The sequence below is a fragment of the Amphiura filiformis genome, chromosome 8, assembly GCF_039555335.1.
Source record: "Amphiura filiformis chromosome 8, Afil_fr2py, whole genome shotgun sequence".
In the NCBI taxonomy this organism is placed as follows: domain Eukaryota; kingdom Metazoa; phylum Echinodermata; class Ophiuroidea; order Amphilepidida; family Amphiuridae; genus Amphiura; species Amphiura filiformis.
Genome location: NC_092635.1, coordinates 54,691,898 through 54,711,544, shown reverse-complemented (window position 1 = coordinate 54,711,544; position 19,647 = coordinate 54,691,898). Strand labels below are relative to the sequence as shown.

The 19,647-nt window shown below is 40.6% G+C and overlaps 1 protein-coding gene across 2 annotated transcripts in view; it reads left to right on the top strand.

Moving 5' to 3' along the window:
- The first annotated feature begins 269 nt into the window (after positions 1–269).
- Positions 270–19,647, top strand: part of LOC140159227 (DNA polymerase kappa-like) — a 28,773-nt gene continuing 9,395 nt past the window's right edge. The window contains exons 1-8 of one of the 2 annotated variants that reach the window (XM_072182633.1): positions 270–384; positions 3,790–3,952; positions 4,359–4,509; positions 5,229–5,340; positions 7,691–7,843; positions 12,492–13,113; positions 13,766–13,890; positions 15,522–15,688. In XM_072182633.1, coding sequence (XP_072038734.1) covers positions 3,817–3,952; positions 4,359–4,509; positions 5,229–5,340; positions 7,691–7,843; positions 12,492–13,113; positions 13,766–13,890; positions 15,522–15,688 — 1,466 coding nt within the window. In that variant the 5' untranslated portion in view covers positions 270–384; positions 3,790–3,816. Of the gene's footprint in view, positions 440–3,789; positions 3,953–4,358; positions 4,510–5,228; positions 5,341–7,690; positions 7,844–12,491; positions 13,114–13,765; positions 13,891–15,521; positions 15,689–19,647 lie in introns of both variants that reach the window. The other variant, XM_072182634.1, reaches the window with a different exon arrangement.

The window sequence follows — 19,647 nt, the reverse complement described above, 5'->3', positions numbered from 1 at the left end:
TCTTGACAAATTATTAAAAATTCCCAATTTTAATTTCGATAAATTATATCTCGACTCTTGGAATTCTAAAAAATACCAGAAAGTAATAGTAAATATAATTTCGTTATATTTAAATACGTTAATATGTTCTATGTAACAATAAAATAAAATAAAACCTCGTTATAATTTGGAAAATTAAAAATAATGTTTTCATCATAATCATCACTCTCACTAAGGTCAAAGGTTAATTGACGTCATTTGTCATTTGTAAACAGAAATGTGGAGCATGATGAGTGGAGATTGATAACTCAAAATTATCCATGCGAACCTAGATGCACAGTGACACAGTGACCTAGGAATTTACACCAAATTCCAGTTAGATTTACTCATTCTGAAATTTATTTGGTAAGGGTAATAAGGAATCCGAACAAACCAACAGCAGCAGGAAATTTTAAGACAAGTAAGCTTAAAAGTTAAATTCAATTCAATTTATTATTTAGTACTGCCTCACTGCCATGCCAGTGCCTAGACCTGCCTGCATGTCTTCGGTCCTATCCTTCAACATACTGACATTTACTGGGCCCGTTCGACATGCCGCGGTATATTTTGGTCCTTTTCGCAAAAAGAAATTTGGCTTCTTCATCGGCCCATAAAATATGATATATAAAAAATATACACCGAAATCATGTCTTATATTTGGTCATGTTTTTTGAGGTGGGACCCAATTGTGTCACATCTTGCAATTTGTCAAAAATCAACTCCTTTTTTGTACTTCTGATTATATTTCAAAAAGTGTTCACCTAAACTATGTAAAGTTATACATTTTTAGAAAGCATATATTGTCAGGATTACAAATCTGTAAAGTTTGAATGGATATACAGGGTGTGCCAAAAAATATACAGGGTGATTCCAATGAAAAGTACCAAAAAAATAACATTTCTTCACCACTCCAATATTTCTACATAGTATATTAAATTGGAAAATGAACTTGATATTTGGAATGTAGGCAATTAGCCCTTTCATTAAATATATAGTTTGCACCATATTTGTTAAGCCCATTGTGTTATACAAGGTATTAAAAAAGTTGTATTTAAATTGCCTAATTTAATGTAAAAGGGTCATTAATTGTAGCATTTGTAATCAAATGCACTTTGAATTGGGAAAATATATTCAAAATAGTTTAAAGAATTGCTATAATATCACATTTAAATATTTAATTCCCATAAAGGGTGTCCCAAAAATCAATATAAAGTAATTTGTAACAATGGTACATAGGCATATACATGCATAATTCTAAAGCCTACATCAACAAACTATTTAACAATAACCAGAGATCAATATGTCATCAGATTAATCCTTTGACTGTAATAATCTCCTTTGAGAAGACATATTTATAGATATTTCAAAGATTAAAACAATTTAAAAGTCCATCTATTTATGAAAACCTATCCTATATCCTGAATTCTATTGAATTGCATGACACACATATTCCACTGCATTAATTAAAAGCTCGTTAAATCCTTAATTACTAAAGTTTATTAAGATTAACTATTAAGCAATTATAGTTTGAAAGTTAAAAAAATAAGATAAAACTATGAAACTGCATTTTTACTTCTACTAGGCACCAAAGTGCATGAATTTTATTAATGCACACCAACTTCCCATTGGATTTACATAGAGCTCCTCCGCTTCCGGCTCCTCCACTTCCGGCACCACCCCTGACTAATTAACTTGATTAAGCTGTAGTAATTAATTAATACATTTATTTAATTGTATTTGTTATTAATTCATTAGATTAATAATTTATCTTCAAAATAATACCAAAACCATTTGTTCATGATGAATTTTAGCAAAAATATAGGAATAAGCAGACAAAATGATCTAGCAAAATGTGACAGCACCACCTTTTTTAGGGTCCCAGTATAAAAAACATGACCATTTACCTCTAAACTACAAACTTTCATATGCTGTTGTTAACACTTCACTGCATTCTTCATTTTCTAGTAAAAGCAATTATTTCAGGAGCACTTTTTGGTCCCGTTATATTCTAAGTAGAAGTTGTCGAGAGGAAGTGAGGTTAAAGGTCAAATTTGGCAACACGTGTGGCGTGTTTACAAACTTACACCTTGGGCTGTGTCAGAACAGCATGGACGTAGTTTTACAATAGTATATTTATGTAATAATGCTCCCACAGTCCTATATCTACCTCCAAGCGGTGGGTGACAGTAACGAGTGTTCTGGATAAAAGTTGAATTAAACCTTGGCTGTAAAAATTATATAAAAATTTCAAAATAAAAGGGATGTAGAGCCTCCCCTATTTCTACTTTAAAATTTTGGGCGATTTTTTGGCTATTGGGCGCCATTTCACGGCTATACCCGCGACTTGGGCTACAAAGTTTTGGCAACCCTGGTCAGAAGTGACGTCACAAAATTCACACCATGTAAACAGTGTGAAACGAAATGTGGAAAGTCCGAAAAAAAACATCAAATTACAGTATTATAAGTGAAAATATGAAGACATCCATATGCGGATAGTTCGCCGGAGTGTCTGAAGTTCACATATTGGACTACATTTGCGTAAGTTATTTATGTGATTTAGAGAAAGAAGAATTTTAAGTTTTCGCAACCGGTAATCATGTGGTATTGGCCTGAATAAGCTTCTTTGCGAAAAGGATACAAATGGACCGATCTGTAACTCGGTAATCAGATAATGTCATAATGTTAAATAAAGATTACCGAGTTACAGTTACTGGAACTATGCCAGTGCCATGCATGACTGGCACAAAATGTGTATATGACCTATGTCATTATATTGTCACGATCTTGACGTCTTTCAATTCGCACCCACATGCCGTAGACTATGCTTCAGCCTTCAGTGGCCACATGAAAGGAGATAACCTCTGGCAGCCCCAATAATAATTTATTTATTGTCTGATTGAAACTTATTTGTACTGTAGTAGACTGTAGTAACTACAAATTTCGAACGTTTGAGGACTTGTTCTCATGATCGGAGCTGTGAGTTCCAATTATTGGAACTAGATTGAAACAGCTACACGGAGGATGCACGTTAAAAGCTCAGATCATTGAAGATTTGAGTTCCGCAGTTTAACTGGTGTCGATGACTGAGAGTGCACAACATAAGCTAAAATAATGTATGCAATCATAGTTAATATGTTTTTAATATTTTGAATGACTCTAGTATGAGAATCAGTACTAAAAACAAGTGTATTCACAAAGCAGCAAATTTATGCCCAGATTTGTGAATTCAATAGTTTTTGTGTAAAATCAAGTTTGGAAGTCACAAAATTGATGCTTTATTTAATTCTTGGGCACAGGTTTAAGTGTTGTGCTCATGCACCATGTACATGTAGATGATTCATGCATGTGTGGAGGTACTGCATTGGTTCATCTAAGACTGTCGGTACATGAATGGCGTTGGTGAATAAAAATTTGGGTCAAGACAATTTTGTGTGTGCTACTTATAAATCTTGGATGTGACCCTTCCATTTTTGCCTGTTGACGTTGTCACTCTGAGAATGATATTATATATATAAAGTTAAAAGTGTGTTAAAAATTTTGGAATTTTGATCTGTTCTGTACCCCCCCACACACACTCCCCACCCCCACCCACACACTTTTGAGATTCTTGAGCACACTGGGCAAAAAAATTGGAGTCAACAGTTCACAACATAAAATATTTCCGTTGGTACATTTACAAGTTGCCCCCCCCCCTCTCCTGGTTCCGAAAATCTGGGGGCTGGAGCTTTAAAAGCATATACAAGTACAAATTTCTTTGTAATTCTTTTGCAGCAACATATTTGACCATAAGCAATAAACATGGCTACTGATAGTGATGATGACATGATGACAGAATATGCACAAGAAGAGGAGGAGGAAGAGGAAAAGTGGGATGAACCACAGATGCCAGAAGACACTGCAGGACCTCATATGATTTATACAAATTCTACTGCAGGTAAAAATATAAAAAAACAAGAATTCTGCAAAGCATTTATTTTTGTGTAAATCTAATAGGAGATAAATTGTAGCCATTGAAAAACTTTGAGGAAGCAAACCACAGAAGTTTTTTTTTAAATTTAAATCAAAACTTTCAAATCTTAAAATTTGACCTGTTGGACAATCCTTTACTGTGGGGTCTGAAAAGGTAGATCACTATTGTGAATCAACTTAAAATTACTTGCCCCCCTTCTTCTTCTTGGCTTGCCAAAATGCTCCCCCCTCATTGGCCTGGCCAAAAAATCCCCCAATTATTGCACAGCCCCTTACATGTGAAATAACATTGGGCTAGTGTCAATATGTAAAAAATCAAAGTCATAGATAGGTGTTCATTAACTGTTCATTTTCTATGTTTTCCTTTAAAGAACTCAAATCAAGCATTGATATGGCAGCTGCACAATCAACAAGTAAAGAGCCTGTGAACCTGATGGCACTGAATACCAATAAGGCTGGCATGGAAGGATTAGATAAAGACAAGATCAACAAGATTATTATGGAAGCTTCCAAAGGATCCAGGTATATACATGTAGAAATTCTAGCTTGAAAAATTGGAGCTTTTAAAAGTCGGATAGCGACGTTTCCACAATATTTTTTGTGAGACCTGAGAGCACATCAGACACACCAAATTGTGTTCTGAATACGAGGAATGTCCTTCTGATACAGGGGCGGATCCAGGAATTTTCAATAGAGGCGCCGAGCCACCACCGCCCGCTGCTGCGGCTCGGCGCCCACACAAAGTCAGGCGCCGCTCTGCAAAAATACACAGAGTCAGACGCCGATCTGCAAAAAATAGAGGGGGCGCGCGCCGGGTGCGCCCCCCTCTAAATCCGCCACTGTGATATCAAATAATTGTTTGTTTGTTTTTAATTCACGATATAATACAAATTTTATGGCAAATTATTAAAAATTTATCTTTTTGACAAAACAGTCCTTAAAGTAAACTTTATGAATCTAATGATATGTACTTAAAGATATAGCTGATCATCATTTGAAAATTTTGACCTTTCATATTGAAGATGTACATATTTTTCCCAAAAGACCTAAAATTATATTTCTAAAGTCCCACAAAAATGTCGCTATCAGATCCCTTAAACCTGTTAAAAAATGGTTGAGTCACCAGTATTTAAGCCATATCCAGATAATGAATAAGAGTACTAATTAAGACATATTATTATCACTACCAATTGTCCCTATGTTTGCATTAGGTTACACAAAATATTTTCTTTTAATTTCAGATTTTATGAAAATGAAAAGAAAAAGGAAGCACAAGTGAACACTAGAGTTGATCAGATGAGACAGAGAATGGCCAAATTATCAGAACAAGAAATAAGAACAACATTAATTGAGGTAAAGATGTGCTGAATTCAAAAAAACAATTCAGCAATATTATGTAGCATTTACACAGAGAAGATATCTTACACTACCCACAATGCATTTCTTCCCTGTACTGATTTGCTATTCAGTGCAACATGGGTTGATAGTGATAAGAAATACCTCAATTGCAAGATCTGGATGAGCTCTGTTATTGAGGTATTTTTTGTCACTATCAACACAAATCCAGTATAGGGAAGAAATGCACTGTGGGAAGTGTAAGATTTCTTCTTTGGCGTTTGCACATACCTGTGATATTATGGCACTTGTGATTATGTACATTCATTTCATTTCATTTCATTTCATTTCATTTTATTTGCCAGAAATACACATAATACAAAACAAAATTCATACAATATAAAAGTACAATACAATCATGATAAAATACATTTAAAAAATGAAAATAATGAGGGAAATCGATTTTAAATTAAATACAATCATTAAATTTAATTAAACAATAAATTGACATTCCTACCAATAAAATATCAACAGCAAAAGAGGGGGGAGCATTTGGGTGAGGTGTGTAGATGAACAGGATACAAGTCAAGAACACAGGGACGAACAAAAGAACGAGAGTGCCCTGGCAGGAAGACCAAATAGTAGCAAATGCCACTTTCAAGTGGTCAACCTAAAAGCACTCCATGAGAAACAGAACAAAAGCGCATGCATGCTGTTCTCCAACCATCTCATCCCAAGGCTCCAAATCTAAAGAAAAAGAAAATAATGATATTGCACATAATAAATTATTTACATTTACATTTAGTTACGAATCATACCAGCCAGCTGGATTGTTTAAAATGTAATTTACAGTTAGATAAAAAGCTAGAAAGACTGATATTCAACTTATCTCTAATGTGGAGAGGTAATGATTGGAATTGCACGGGAAAACGGGTATAAACATTATATTTGAAACAATCTGTCCTACCAAAATTGTGGTGAAATTTTGTAGTGTCAGTATGACGAGTGTTAATTTGAACATAAACAAAAGGATCCACATCATACACACGATAGAGACATTTACTGACAAAAGCTATGGCTAAGTAATGAAATCTGTTTTCAAGTGATGAAAGTCCTAGTTTTTCCAGTCTGAATTGGTAAGTAAGCTCCCCCCTAGGTGCTGGAATGCATGAACGTGCCAACCTCTTCTGAACATTTTCAAGACGATTTATCTGACTTCAGTCCTAAATGCTAGGCTCTTTAGCATGATGATTGCAAAGGGAAAAATACTCTTTTTGTCTTTTAGCACATTTCACAGTGTTTTTTGTATTATTTTTATTTATTTCAAAGAATAATGATCACAAAATGTTTGGGTATGTATCAAGGCTCATTACTAGAATTTCTTCATAAGAAGTAACCGCGCTCTCAACTCTGTTTATGAAAACATTTTATTTTCAAAATCTGACAAAGCAATATTACACATCAATTAAATAAGAACACTTTCATTTGATATGTTTACAGGGGGGGACATTTGGTCATGTTTTGATATGTAATCTCGGGAGAGGCGCACACTTGGGGGGGGCTTTGACCAACATGAAAGCACAAAACAATATTCATTCAAGGAATGTTTACCAGCACTTTAACCTCACTAGCAGTGGTGTAACCAGTGGGGGCCTGGGGGCATTAAGCTGCCCCCCCCAGGACACAAAAACTGGGAAGAAGAGCAAAAAATTGGGAAGGGGAAAGGGGGAAGGAGAGAAAAGAGGGAAGAAAAAAGGGGAAGGAGAAGAGAAAAAAGGGAAAAAGAGGGAAGAAGAGAAAGGGGAAAGAAGAAAAGAAAAAGAGGGAAGAAAAAAGGGGAAGGGAGAAGAGAAAAGGGAAAGAAAGAGGGAAGAAGATCTATACTACTTTCATTGTGAAATTTTGTACTCTGAACACTGGATTTTTAGCTTCTAATATGCCAAAAACCATGAGCTTCAGGGGCTCCGCCCCCATGACCCCCGCCGGGGCTTTGCCCCTGGACCCCACCAGGGGCCCTATGGCGGGGCCCTGGACCCCACCCGTTTATCACATCGCGGCAAGCCGCTCGCGATCGCACATCATACAACTTTTGTCAAAATTGGGAAATTTTTCAATCTTGCCCCCGGAAGGTCAGGTCTGGTTACGCCCCTGCTCACTAGTCTCTCTCTACCCAGGGGAGAAATGAAATAGGGAGCTGTTATGAATGAATATTGTCCAAAGGTATGAGCATGCCTTGGGCATTGTCCGGGGGCATTGTATGGCAGCGGACATATTCTAACAACAGCTGAATAAATGTAAAGCGCTTTGATGTGAATGGCACTATGTTTATTATTTTAATTTTTTATTATTTTTATATTCCTGCTCACAGATTGACAAAACAGTACAAGAATTGGAGGATTGCCGTGACCTGAGTCGTTTCATTGTGCATTTAGACATGGATGCATTCTATGCAGCTGTGGAGGAGAGAGATGACCCATCGCTGAAAGACAAACCTATGGCTGTAGGGGGCATGTCTATGCTGGTAAGTATATTTCTATGCTGATAAGTATAATCCAGGTCTTGCAGTGATGCGATGCAGAGTTACAGTGTACATCTAGTGCAGGGCAATACATTAAAAAATTGTTTTAACCTATCGTTGTGGTTATTAATCCTGTTACATCATAACTTTGACAGCGAATAAAGTGAAGAATAAAAAACAATTATCACAAAATATTTAAACTTTATACTGGCTCATAGGCAGACCATATGACCCAACATGTTTAAAATTAGCCCAGAAGAATTAGTGGAAACCAAAAAAATTATTGTTTTTAATAACCACATTGTTAAGTTATTTTCTTGTAAGTGGACATGTAAACTTCCCAAAGCTTGAAATTCTGGATTGTGAATACAACATTGTATAGACCACTTGACATCAATGTTTATCAACAAAGGCGAGGGATTGGTCTTTCGATATGCTCTAACGAACCGCTTCACTGTTCAATGGCTTTCTTGTTCAATATGAAATGTGGTGGGAGATTTAAAATACACATGCCCTGAGCAAACTACGATGCGCACGCACACTGCAGGGCAAAGAACAATGGAAAGTGCCATAATGCGTGCGCATACTGCCGGGCAATGACGTCACATGTCAAGTGGTCTATAGGTAGCTTGTTCTCAAAGTTTACATTGTTTAACTTGCTTCTTGTTTACTTTGCTTCTCTATATTTCTAAGGTGACATCATTAATTATGAATATTCATGAGGTGACATCATATGAGTTTGGTAATGATGTCAGTGTTTTTACACGGTTGCGCTGCAAGCATGCTGACAAGCTGTCAATGAAGGTGTGTGTGTATATGCTCTGTATTAGCTCAACAAGCATGATTCCATACTGTGAAGAGCAAAATAAGTATCTACTGTACATCACTACCAAACTCCAGGTGAAGCAAAGTATAGTAGAGTTTCTAGATTGAATTTAAAGGTACCACGCAGTACATTATGGTTCTTACAGTATATCCATTCAACATGTTGTATGTTCACTATTCAGTTGTCTGAATTCAGGGGCGTAGCCAGGGAGGGTCGCCAAAGGCCAAAAATGTCCACTTTGCGAGTATTTATGGTTTGGAAAAAACAGGTTTTTGTCTCGTCTGAACTTTGTTCAGGATGGGACTTAGTAATCACTATTTCTGTCTGTCCGTGTGTGTGGAGGGGTGTGGGGGTGTGTGTGTGGATGTATGTATGTGTGTCCGTCCGCAGCTGTATCTGGGGAACCGTAAGACTTACGGCGGCGCTACTTGGTGGGAGGAAGGGTATCCAAGTTTGCTCCGTAACCGTATGTTTTCGGTGAAAAATATGCAAATTAACATAGCTAATTTGCATAATTTATGCGAAAATCAGCGCAAATTGATAGCGGAGTTTGTGGACAGACTATCTCAAGATCCGTCAGGCGCATGGTAACGAAACCTGGTTTCAGCTATGATACACATCTGCTGATCACCTGATTAGTTTTTCGGCGAAAAGTATGCGCATTTAGTTGTTAATTTGCATAATTTATGCGGAACGATTCTACAAATATGGTTGGAAATCTGAAGAAATCCGCCTTGTGGAGCTGTATCTGGGGGATTCGTAAGATCCCTAAGCCCTATGATGATGAAACGTGGTAGGGGGTAGTATGGCCAGAGGATCTCAATCCGATTCGATTTTCAGCGCAAAATATGGTAATTAAGTACCTAATTTGCATAATTTATGCATAAAATGCAAACACCTATTTTCTCGGAGACTAGGGGTCGCACGTTCTTCAAACTTGGTGGGTGGGTGCATCTTCACCCCAGACAGAACAAGTTTGTATTGGTTATGCGTCAAGGTCACCCAAGGTCATCCAGGGGTCATCTGAGGTCAAATGACTAAAAACTGTCGTATGGGCACGATACTTGGTGGGTACGGTCAACATAATGTGGTAGGGGGTAGTATGACCAGAGGATGCACACTAGTACCCCCCATGTGGCCCCTCCCACACACTCAAAGTTGGGGGGGGGGGTCAAAAATTTAATGAAATATTGTTTTTATATTGCGCATTACGTATATCAATTTCGGTCATGTAGGCCAAGTCATTAGGCCAAAAAAAGACTTTTAAGAATGTCTCTCATGTACAAAAGTATAGGAAACTGTACATTTAAAACAACCTTTTTAGGGTGAAGGAAGCATTTTTTCAAAAAAATGTCTAAAATGGGTTTTTATGTCAAAAATGTCTCAGTTGGGGTGCTATCGAGTCAAATATTCACTAGCACCCCCCCCATGTGGCCCCCTCCCACACACTCGAAGTTGAGGGGGGGTCAAAAATTTAATTAAATAATGTTTTTATATTGCGCATTATATATATCAATTTCGGTCATGTAGGCCAAGTTATTAGGCCAAAAAAAGACTTTTAAGAATGTCTCTCATGTACAAAAGTATAGGAAACTGTACATTTAAAACAACCTTTTTAGGGTGAAGGAAGCATTTTTTCAAAAAAATGTCTAAAACGGGTTTTTATGTCAAAAATGTCTCTGTTGGGGTGCTACATCGGGTCATCTGAGGTCAACCAGGGGTCATCTGAGGTCAAATTACTAAAAACTGTCGTATGGGCATGAAACTTGGTGGGTACAATCAACATTTAGAGTAAAATGTTCGGAAGATTCTTTCGGGTCATCCGAGGTCACCCAGGGGTCATCTAAGGTCAAATTACTAAAACTGTCGTATGGGCATGAAACTTGGTGGGTACAATCAACATTTAGAGTCAAATGTTCGGAAGATTATTTCGGGTCATCCAAGGTCACCCAGGGGTCATCTAAGGTCAAACTACTAAAACTGTCGTATGGGCATGAAACTTGGTGGGTACAGTCAACATTTAGAGTCAAATGTTCAGAAGATTATTTCGGGGTCATCCGAGGTCACTCAGGGTCATCTGAGGTCAAATTACTAAAACTGTCATATGGGCATGAAACTTGGTGGGTACAGTCAACATTTAGAGTAAAATGTTTGGAAGATTATTTCAGGGTCATCCGAGGTCACCCAGGGGTCATCTGAGGTCAAATTACTAAAACTGTCATATGGGCATGAAACTTGGTGGGTACAGTCAACATTTAGAGTAAAATTTTCGGAAGGTTATTTCGGGTTCATCCGAGGTCACCTAAGGGTCATCTGAGGTCAAATTACTAAAACTGTCATATGGGCATGAAACTTGGTGGGTACAGTCAACATTTAGAGTCAAAGTTTGGAAGGTAATTTGGGGCCATCCAAGGTCACACAGGGTCATCTGAGGTCACATTACTAAAAACTGCCATATGGGCATGAAACTTGGTGGGTACAGTCAACATTTAGAGTCAAAGTTTCAGAAGGTAATTTAGGGTCATCCAAGGTCACCCAGGGGTCATCTGAGGTCAAATTACTAAAAACTGTCGTACAGGCATGACACTTAGTGGTTACAGTCAACATTAAGAGTCAAATTTTTGGAAGGGCATTTCGGGGTCACCCAGGGGTCATCTGAGGTCAAATTACTAAAACTGTCGTATGGGCATGAAACTTGGTGGGTACAGTCAACATTTAGAGCCAAATTTTTGGAAGGTCATTTTGGGTCATCCAAGGTCACCCAGGGGTCATCTGAGGTCAAATTACTTGAAACTGTTATATGGGCATGAAACTTGGTGGGTACAGTCAACATTTAGAGTCATGTTTTTGGAAAGTCATTTCGGGGTCATCCAAGGTCACTCAGGGGTCATCTGAGGTCACATTACTAAAAACTGTCGTATGGGCATGACACTAAGTGGTCACTGTCAACATTAAGAGTCAAATTTTTGGAAGGGCATTTCGGGTCACCCAGGGGTCATCTGAGGTCAAATTACTAAAAACTGTTGTATGGGCATGAAACTTGGTGGGTACAGTCAACATTTAGAGCCAATTTTTGGAAGGTCATTTTGGGATCATCAAAGGTCATCCATGGGCATGACACTTGGTGGTTACAGTCAACATTTAAAGTCCAATTTTTGGAAGGTCATTTCAGGGACATCTGAGGTCACCCATGGGTCATCTGTGGTCAAATTTCTAAAAACTGTCACAGGGGCATGAAACATGGTGGGTACAGTCATCATTTAGAGCCAAATTTTTGGACAGTCATTGCAAGGTCATCTGAGGTCACTCAGAGGTCATCTGAAGTCAAATGACTAAAAACTGTTGTATGGGCATGACATGTACAGTCAACATTTAGAGCCCAATTTTGGAAGGTCATTTTGGGGTCAGTAGGGGTCATCTGAGGTCAAATTAGTTAAAATTGTCGGATGGGCATGAGACTTGGTGGGTAGGCCTACAGTCACCATCAGCAAGGTAATTGTGCCCAGCCGAGACCCACCAAAATTTAGGGATCAAAGGTCAAATTCCAATATTGGTCCAATCAAGCTCAAATTGAACAGGCAAATCGCCATGGGTTGTTGCAGGTTCATTTACTTCTACCAAAAGTAATCGTAAAAGCAGGCGATCGCGAAAGCAGGCGAGACTCGTGGTTCGAGAACCGCCTTGTTTAATGTATTTTTCGGTAAAAAAAAGTCCAAAATTGCCCATTTGCAAGTAAGTAAAAAATTAGGTTCTTTATGCATGTTTGGTTTGCATATATAGCACCACTTGCATTAATACTTCAATATTTTTTGTCTCTCCCATCAGTCTACTTCCAACTACCTTGCTAGGAAATTTGGCGTCAGAGCTGCAATGCCTGGCTTTATCGGCAAGAAACTATGTCCTGAACTTGTGATAGTGCCTGGAAGTTTTGACAAATATCGCACTGTGAGTCGACAGGTCAGAGAGATCCTTGCAGAGTATGATCCTAACTTCTGCCCCATGAGTCTTGATGAAGCCTACTTGGATCTGACAGAACATGTGGTAAAAAGGCAGAGCTTCACGGACGCTCAGAGGACATATGTAAAGAGAGATCCATCATTACGGAAAGAAGTGGGTCAGACAGAAGTGGGTCAGACAAAAGTGGGTCAGGCACAAGTGGGTCAGACAGATGATGTAAATAATGGGGAAGCAAACAAGGATGAACTTGTTGAACAGGAGGCTGTATTGGAAAACAATGGTATCAATAATAACTCTGCAGATTCAAGAGCTGACCTAACCACCTCTGAGAGTAGCACACCCATTGAGCAGGTGCAGAGTGAAAGGTCATTGGATGTCAAAGGTGAATGTGTTAAAGGTCACAGTGTAACCTTTGGACTGACGGTTGAAGATGCTGTTGAAGAAATTAGGTTTAGGATTCAGCAGAAGACTCAGTTAACAGCAAGTGCAGGTAAGGCATTATAGGTAGATGAATATAGGTGAACAATAGGGTGATTCAGAAATACAAAGGTTTTGATTTTTTAACAGGTCAACATCTAATTTTGTTCATTCTTGTATGATTAATGCAAAGGCAGATGAATAAATTCATGATTCAGCGCACCCTCTAAAGTCTGAATTTCCTGAAACTTTGCATGAAGTATTTTTACATCAAAATGAACAACATTAGAGGTTACCCCATTAAAAAAATTGTACTTCTGAATCACCCTGGTGAGCAATTAATCACGGTAGTGGAAGAAGTGCTTAAAAATCATACATGCAAGATGAGTGATGGGCAGGAGTACATCATTTGGGGATGAATGGCAGATAGAAAAAGAAGCAACAGAAATGCTAGTAAATTGCAGTGAAGCTAAACTTTTGTATATATGCATATTTTTAAAAATAAAGATAATAATTTCAAGCATGAAATCAAGCATTTTATTAATATAAACTTAAAATTGAGCACTCGTAAGTTATGATTACATACATTTTCAAATTTTACATACATCTTTCTGCTCCAAAAAGGGAATGAACACAGATGGGGAGAGAATGGCCAAATGTTTTGCAAGAAAATATTTTGCAAGAAATAATGTGTGTGGTATTTTTATGTGTTTTTGCCTACACAGGAATCGCACCCAACTGTATGCTGGCTAAAATCTGTTCAGACAAGAACAAACCTAATGGTCAATACAGAATAGAACCAAGCAGAGAAGTAGTGATGGATTTTGTGAATGTACTTCCAATTAGAAAAGTAAGTGTTGTTTGACTTAAGGGCTGGGGTATGAACGTTTGTGGGACATGAGAGCATATCAGACATAACAAATTGCATTCTGAATACGAAGAATGTAAGAATGTCCTGATGATATCAAATAATTTTAATTTTTTGAAATTTGAAATATGATACACATTTTATGGCAAATGATTAAAAATTGATATTTTTGATATTTAACAGTCCTCGAAGTAAACTTTATAAATCTAATGATATGTAATTAAAGTGTATGTAGCTGGGATGAAAAGCCTATGAGCAATTGAAAATTTTGACCTTTCGTATTGAAGATATGGATTTTTCCCCAAAACACCAACACAAATTAGGTCTGACCGACTAACAAAATTGATGTCTGGATATGAGAATTAGGAAATCAAGTAGTGCTTTAGGCCAAGGTCCAATGAAAGTAATAATGATGATAACAAATGATATCAACTGTACTTCAAATGGTACTATATACAGGGCCGTTCCGACCATTAGGCCAGGTAAGGTGGTCGCATAGGGCGGCAAACGCAGAAGAGAACAAAAAAGGGGGCGAAAAAAAAAAAACGGAAATGGAGAAAGAAAAGTGAAGAAAAAAATGACAGCGCCTCCAGTGGGGAACGCCAATTGACCAATTCAGGATCGATTCTGCGCCCCTCCAAGTGTTGAAAGTCAAAATTTTCCCGCGCCTCGCGCGCAGTTCGTACAGGTTCATTATTTTGAAATATCAATTTAAGACCGATATTCAATATCATTATAACCCAAGTTAATTAGTGGTAAAACCCTAGCTCCGCCACTGAACAAAAAATGATTAACACTTTTTGGTATGCTCGGGGTAGGGAGAGGCTTTGCCTAGGGCGGCAAAATCCCTAGGAACGGCCCTGACTATATAGATTAGCTCAGTGGAATAGTGGGGGAAGGTGGTCAATCAACTAGTTTCATTTATGGGATATCAATATGTTATTGTTACTTGCTCCCTAATGCAAAAATATTTCACAGCCAAAGCTGACATGTGGTTGGGTTTATCATTTGGCCTTGCCCTACTTGTGGACGTGCAAACCAACACTGTGCATTGTGGAAATATATTGCTCAGTGGATGACACCAAGGGAACAACAAAAAATAGGTTGACTTGTATTTTTTCATGTTGGCCATTCAGGGAGAGACCAGAATAGCTAAGTTCCCCTCAGGGAGTCAGTGAATTTTGCAAGTAATTCACCATATTTTAACATGTTTTTTATGTACTCTTCCCCCTTTTTTAGAGAGTGGCAGCCCCCGAAAGGCTTGTCTCACCCGGATATACCCTTGTATATCACAAATTAAATTTTTTGCTCTCTGAATAAGATTTCTGCTTGTTAAATTCTATTTCTGCAACACCCCCCCCCCCCCCTCAAAAAAAGAAAGAAATATTATATGCTTGATCTGGATTGGATTTATCTAGCCAATATCTGATGTAGACCAGAGGTTGAATATATTACATATCACATTGCTTGTTTTGCAACAAACTCTGAACCTTTTGCTAACCATTCAAGGATATTACAAGGTACCACAAGGTAAAATTCTTACAGCAATATACAAATTTGATGTGCATAATACAATGTGATCCTTGATATCCTGTTGGTTTTCCTGTGTGTAGGTTTCTGGCATTGGAAAGGTCACAGAGAGGATGTTGAGTGCCCTTGGTATCCAGAACTGTGCCGACCTATACAAACAGAGGGCGCTATTACACCTTCTGTTCTCGTCGATATCTTCTCACCACTTCCTAAGGATATCCTTGGGTATAGGATCCACCCAGGTGGAAAGGTCAGTGATTTTCTATTTTGCAGTACTTAACACCAATACAAATTCCTGTTATGAATCAATATTAAACTGTCCTATATTAGCAACTTGAGTTCAAATTTATTTTAAAGGGAAACTGTTCTTCCATCCTGTGTTCTCATTTTCATATCAAAATACATTTCTGAAACTCATTTTCTGTTTGAGTACCCCCTGGGTTTCTCTACCAGAAGTCAGTTGGCAGACATTTCCTTCCCACAAGGTAATAGGCGTATTACACTACAATAGATACAGCCTGGAGGTTAAAGTCCCATTCAGTGATCCCAGCGAAAGTGTAAAAAAATTGTTTATAAATGGGCCTGGCTTAAAAGTGCAGAATAAGTCATGCGAATTGTCATTTGGGATTACATATAAATTACAAATTTAGCACATCTATGACAAAGGTACCAAAATCTGAATTTTGATGATTTTTACGATCTCCTTTGTTATGCAATATGCATATTTTATGCATATTTTATTTTATTGTGGGAAGGAATTTTGGTCAAACTGACTTCTGGTAGAGATATCCATGACTCAGTACACCGGTCGATCTTACCGTTTCCGATGTTGATTAAGATACTTCTTGCATCGATCCCGAGATGCGGAAAAACCAATAGTCATTTTGTCCCACATAAATGAATAAATAACAAAAACCCCGATCCCCGAGTGGACTCACCCATTCGGTGACGTCACACACGATAATCATCCTTATCCTCCTTGGTTTCTAGATGAGATAGACGTGTGGATTTTTCTTTACCAACGCTAAGTATCATTACGAACCAAAGGACCGAGATATACAGTTTGTTTGTTACACTGAGGTAAAAACCAACCAGTATAGTCGCTAGGAGATAGTTTTGACGACATTTTCGGCTAGAAAAGTGACAAAAACGATCCAAAAACTTAGCTTGTATGTGTGTTTCCGTTCATATACGGGACACACGTTTTCAAAATAGCCGCCCTTAGGACGCCATTTTATTTTTGTTCTCACGTAAAACAACTATAGCAGACTAGTAAGTTACAATAGATGTTTGTACAGTACTGTGTATACATGTATGGTGAGTGATTATCGCTATGTTTATGGTGTGCTCTATCGTTATATCTTTCAGTAATGCTGCGTCTGATGACGAGTTACTGCTAAGAGTTCGTGGGTTTCGAAGGACCAGCCTGACAAATCTTCCCCAAAAGGTTTTCAGTTTTTCATCCCTTTGTATATATATTTTATATCATACCACTACATCAGCGTCAGCCACTGTGCGTGTGGGTCTGTTTATTGGGCTTGAGCTTGTGTTCGGGGGTAGTGCTGTGCGCTCCCGATTACTACAATGTCTAGGCCTTGTCAATCATGCCCTTCCCTTGTGGCAGAGTGGGACCCGCATCCACTCTGCTACACCCACAGGGATTGCTCTAAATCAAATAAGTGTGCTTCCTTTTGCATAGGCTTATCGGACATCCACTTCGAGGATTTAGAAAGTAGCGCTCGTTTAGGTCTTCGACACAGACAGAAGACGAAGACTAAGAAACAGAAGCCTACAGGTAAGATTGATATGGTAGGTACTAGCGCGGGGCAAGGGCCACGCTAAGGTAACCTCTGGGGCTCCGGTCCCGGGCAAGCAGGCGGACCCTCCGGGGACTGCTAGCGAGCCCGAAGGCCTAGCAGCCAGCGAAAGCACTGACTTAACGTCTAAGCTAGTAGCAGGCAGCAGGGCGGTACTTGCCCTAACAGGCGAGTACCAGTCTACCAGTGAGATCTCTAGCGAGCTTCTTGCAGGTGGACACCCGTCTATTGCTGGCGAACGAGCGGGTCTAGCACCCGCGGAAGTAGCCGGCGCCGGACAGTATGCCAAGGGTACCCGGGCTTGCCTGGGTTGAATCTAGCATACAGCGTGCAGCGGACTTGCCTCGGCCGGTCTGTAGCACGCAGCGTGCCAGTGGAACCCCGGGCTTGCCTGGGTTGATCCACGGCACGCAGCACGCTATGCGTTCCCCGCAAGGGTCGAATGAAAACGTGCATGGGTTTAGCAGAGACGATACCGGGGCTAACGCTTCAGGTGTAGTCTTAGCAGAACCAACTGGGGTTGTCACACGCAGCGTTCCATGGTGGGACCGCCGAGTGATTCCCTGGGCCTTGGAATGGCTGCCGGCTGTCCTCCGGGACTGGCTAGCGGCTATACCGGGGTTTGGGCTCGCAGTCTCTCACGGGACAGCGACCCAAGTGCAAACAGTGGCAGCTACCGAGGGCGAGCTACGGCTTGACTTCAGTGGTAGCCACTATGCACGCGCCCATAGCTGCCGTGAGTGGTCCGCCACACACAGCGACCTTTGGGCGAGGCTCAAGAGGTTAGGGTAGGTAGTTTGAACAGCCTGGCTGATCAACAACCCACTTATGTCCTCGAGAGCCAGCAGAGCGTGGGTGATCCATTACAGTCAATGGGTCAATTACCCTCTTATGATCGATCACTATCTATTCAGCGGAGCATGGCTCCATTGATTGATACTGCCTATTCAGGTAGCGAGGTGACTGATCGAGGGTATACACGCTCAGCTACCCGTGATACTAGGCAAGCTCCTTTTAGCCAAGGGACAGCCAGTATAGCGGGGTACCCATACACACGGCTTGATCCTCTAGCGGGAACGCTGTGAGGCATGGGTACAGTGGTGCGCAGGCCGGAGCCCTACCGGGCACCTACGCTACAACCACGCAGGTACCGCAGTACTGCGTCCTGGTTACCACAGTCTCTGTGGCAACAGGGGGAGGCGGTACTGGTACTGCCGTTCCATGGGGTTTCCCTGGTGGCGGATCCTTTCAGGGTCAGCTACCAACAGGGTATGCCCGTGGTATCCGCCGCAGGGTGGTTTCTTCCACGGTCTACCACCGTGGCAAGTGCCGCCTAGCGTTGGGCAAGCAGTACCACCAGTTGTTACCCAACCCGGCGGCGAGTGGCTAACCCTGATACAGCTCAGGGTAGGCCGCACACTGCTATGGCTAGGGCGACAGCAGCGAGAGCGTCACGGATCCCGGGTGCTATAGCTAGCATCTCGGGGTCTAGCGGGAGTACTCCCTCTTCTGCTGGTGTTCAGTTGGCTAGCCACACGGTGGCGACACCTCCCTGTCCACCTTCAGATGCCCGTCGTCAGATCTCTTCCTCATCAGAGAGTGAGTCAGAGTCTGAAGGCGAGGGAAAGGAGTCGGAAGATGAAACCAGTAGCGACTCACAGTCTGATGAGACTGTGCAGCTAGCTTCAGGTATCCTTCCCCGCTTCCCGTGAGGAACTCGCTAGCAATGGTCTGCCTGCGGACACCGCTGAGGTGATGAGCCGTGTGGCCCAAGGTTTGGGCCTGGCTTTCTCTCAGGAGGAGTCCGTTCAGGAGGACCAGGGCATCTTTTCAGTAGGATGCCCAGCTAGCGCGTCCACACAAGGGTCGCCCGCACTTGCATTCCCGGCGGACCTCAAGGGTAGGTTTCGTGGGCTGTCAGGCTCGCTGGAGCTTCGACGCCGCGTGCTTGCACGCTTCCACTGCGTGTTTCGCAGGAGGACTACTGAAACCTACCTCAGGGTCCCTGACATGGATCCAGACGTTGCCAAGCGCCTGCCGCTGGCGGCCAAGGCGCGCGGGTCGTTCTCCCCCAGTGGGAGGAGGAGCTAAAGCTCATCGATAAGCGAGCACGCCGCTTATCAGAGTCTCTAGCGTCCGCTACCACGCTTGCCGAGCACCTCGGTAGGAAGGTAGCGAGCGACCACGGGCAACGTCGGAACTCTTCCGCGAGGTTAATCTGTTAGCGGTGCTAACAGCTAACCTCAACGAGAGTTCTATGGGCCTAGCCCATAGGATGTCATCTCGCCGGCGGGAGAATGCCTGTCTGTCCCTCCAGTCAACTTACGGCTCCGACTTTGCTGATGCAATGAAGAAGTCAGACTCGGTGGGACAGGGGCTACTCTTTGGACAG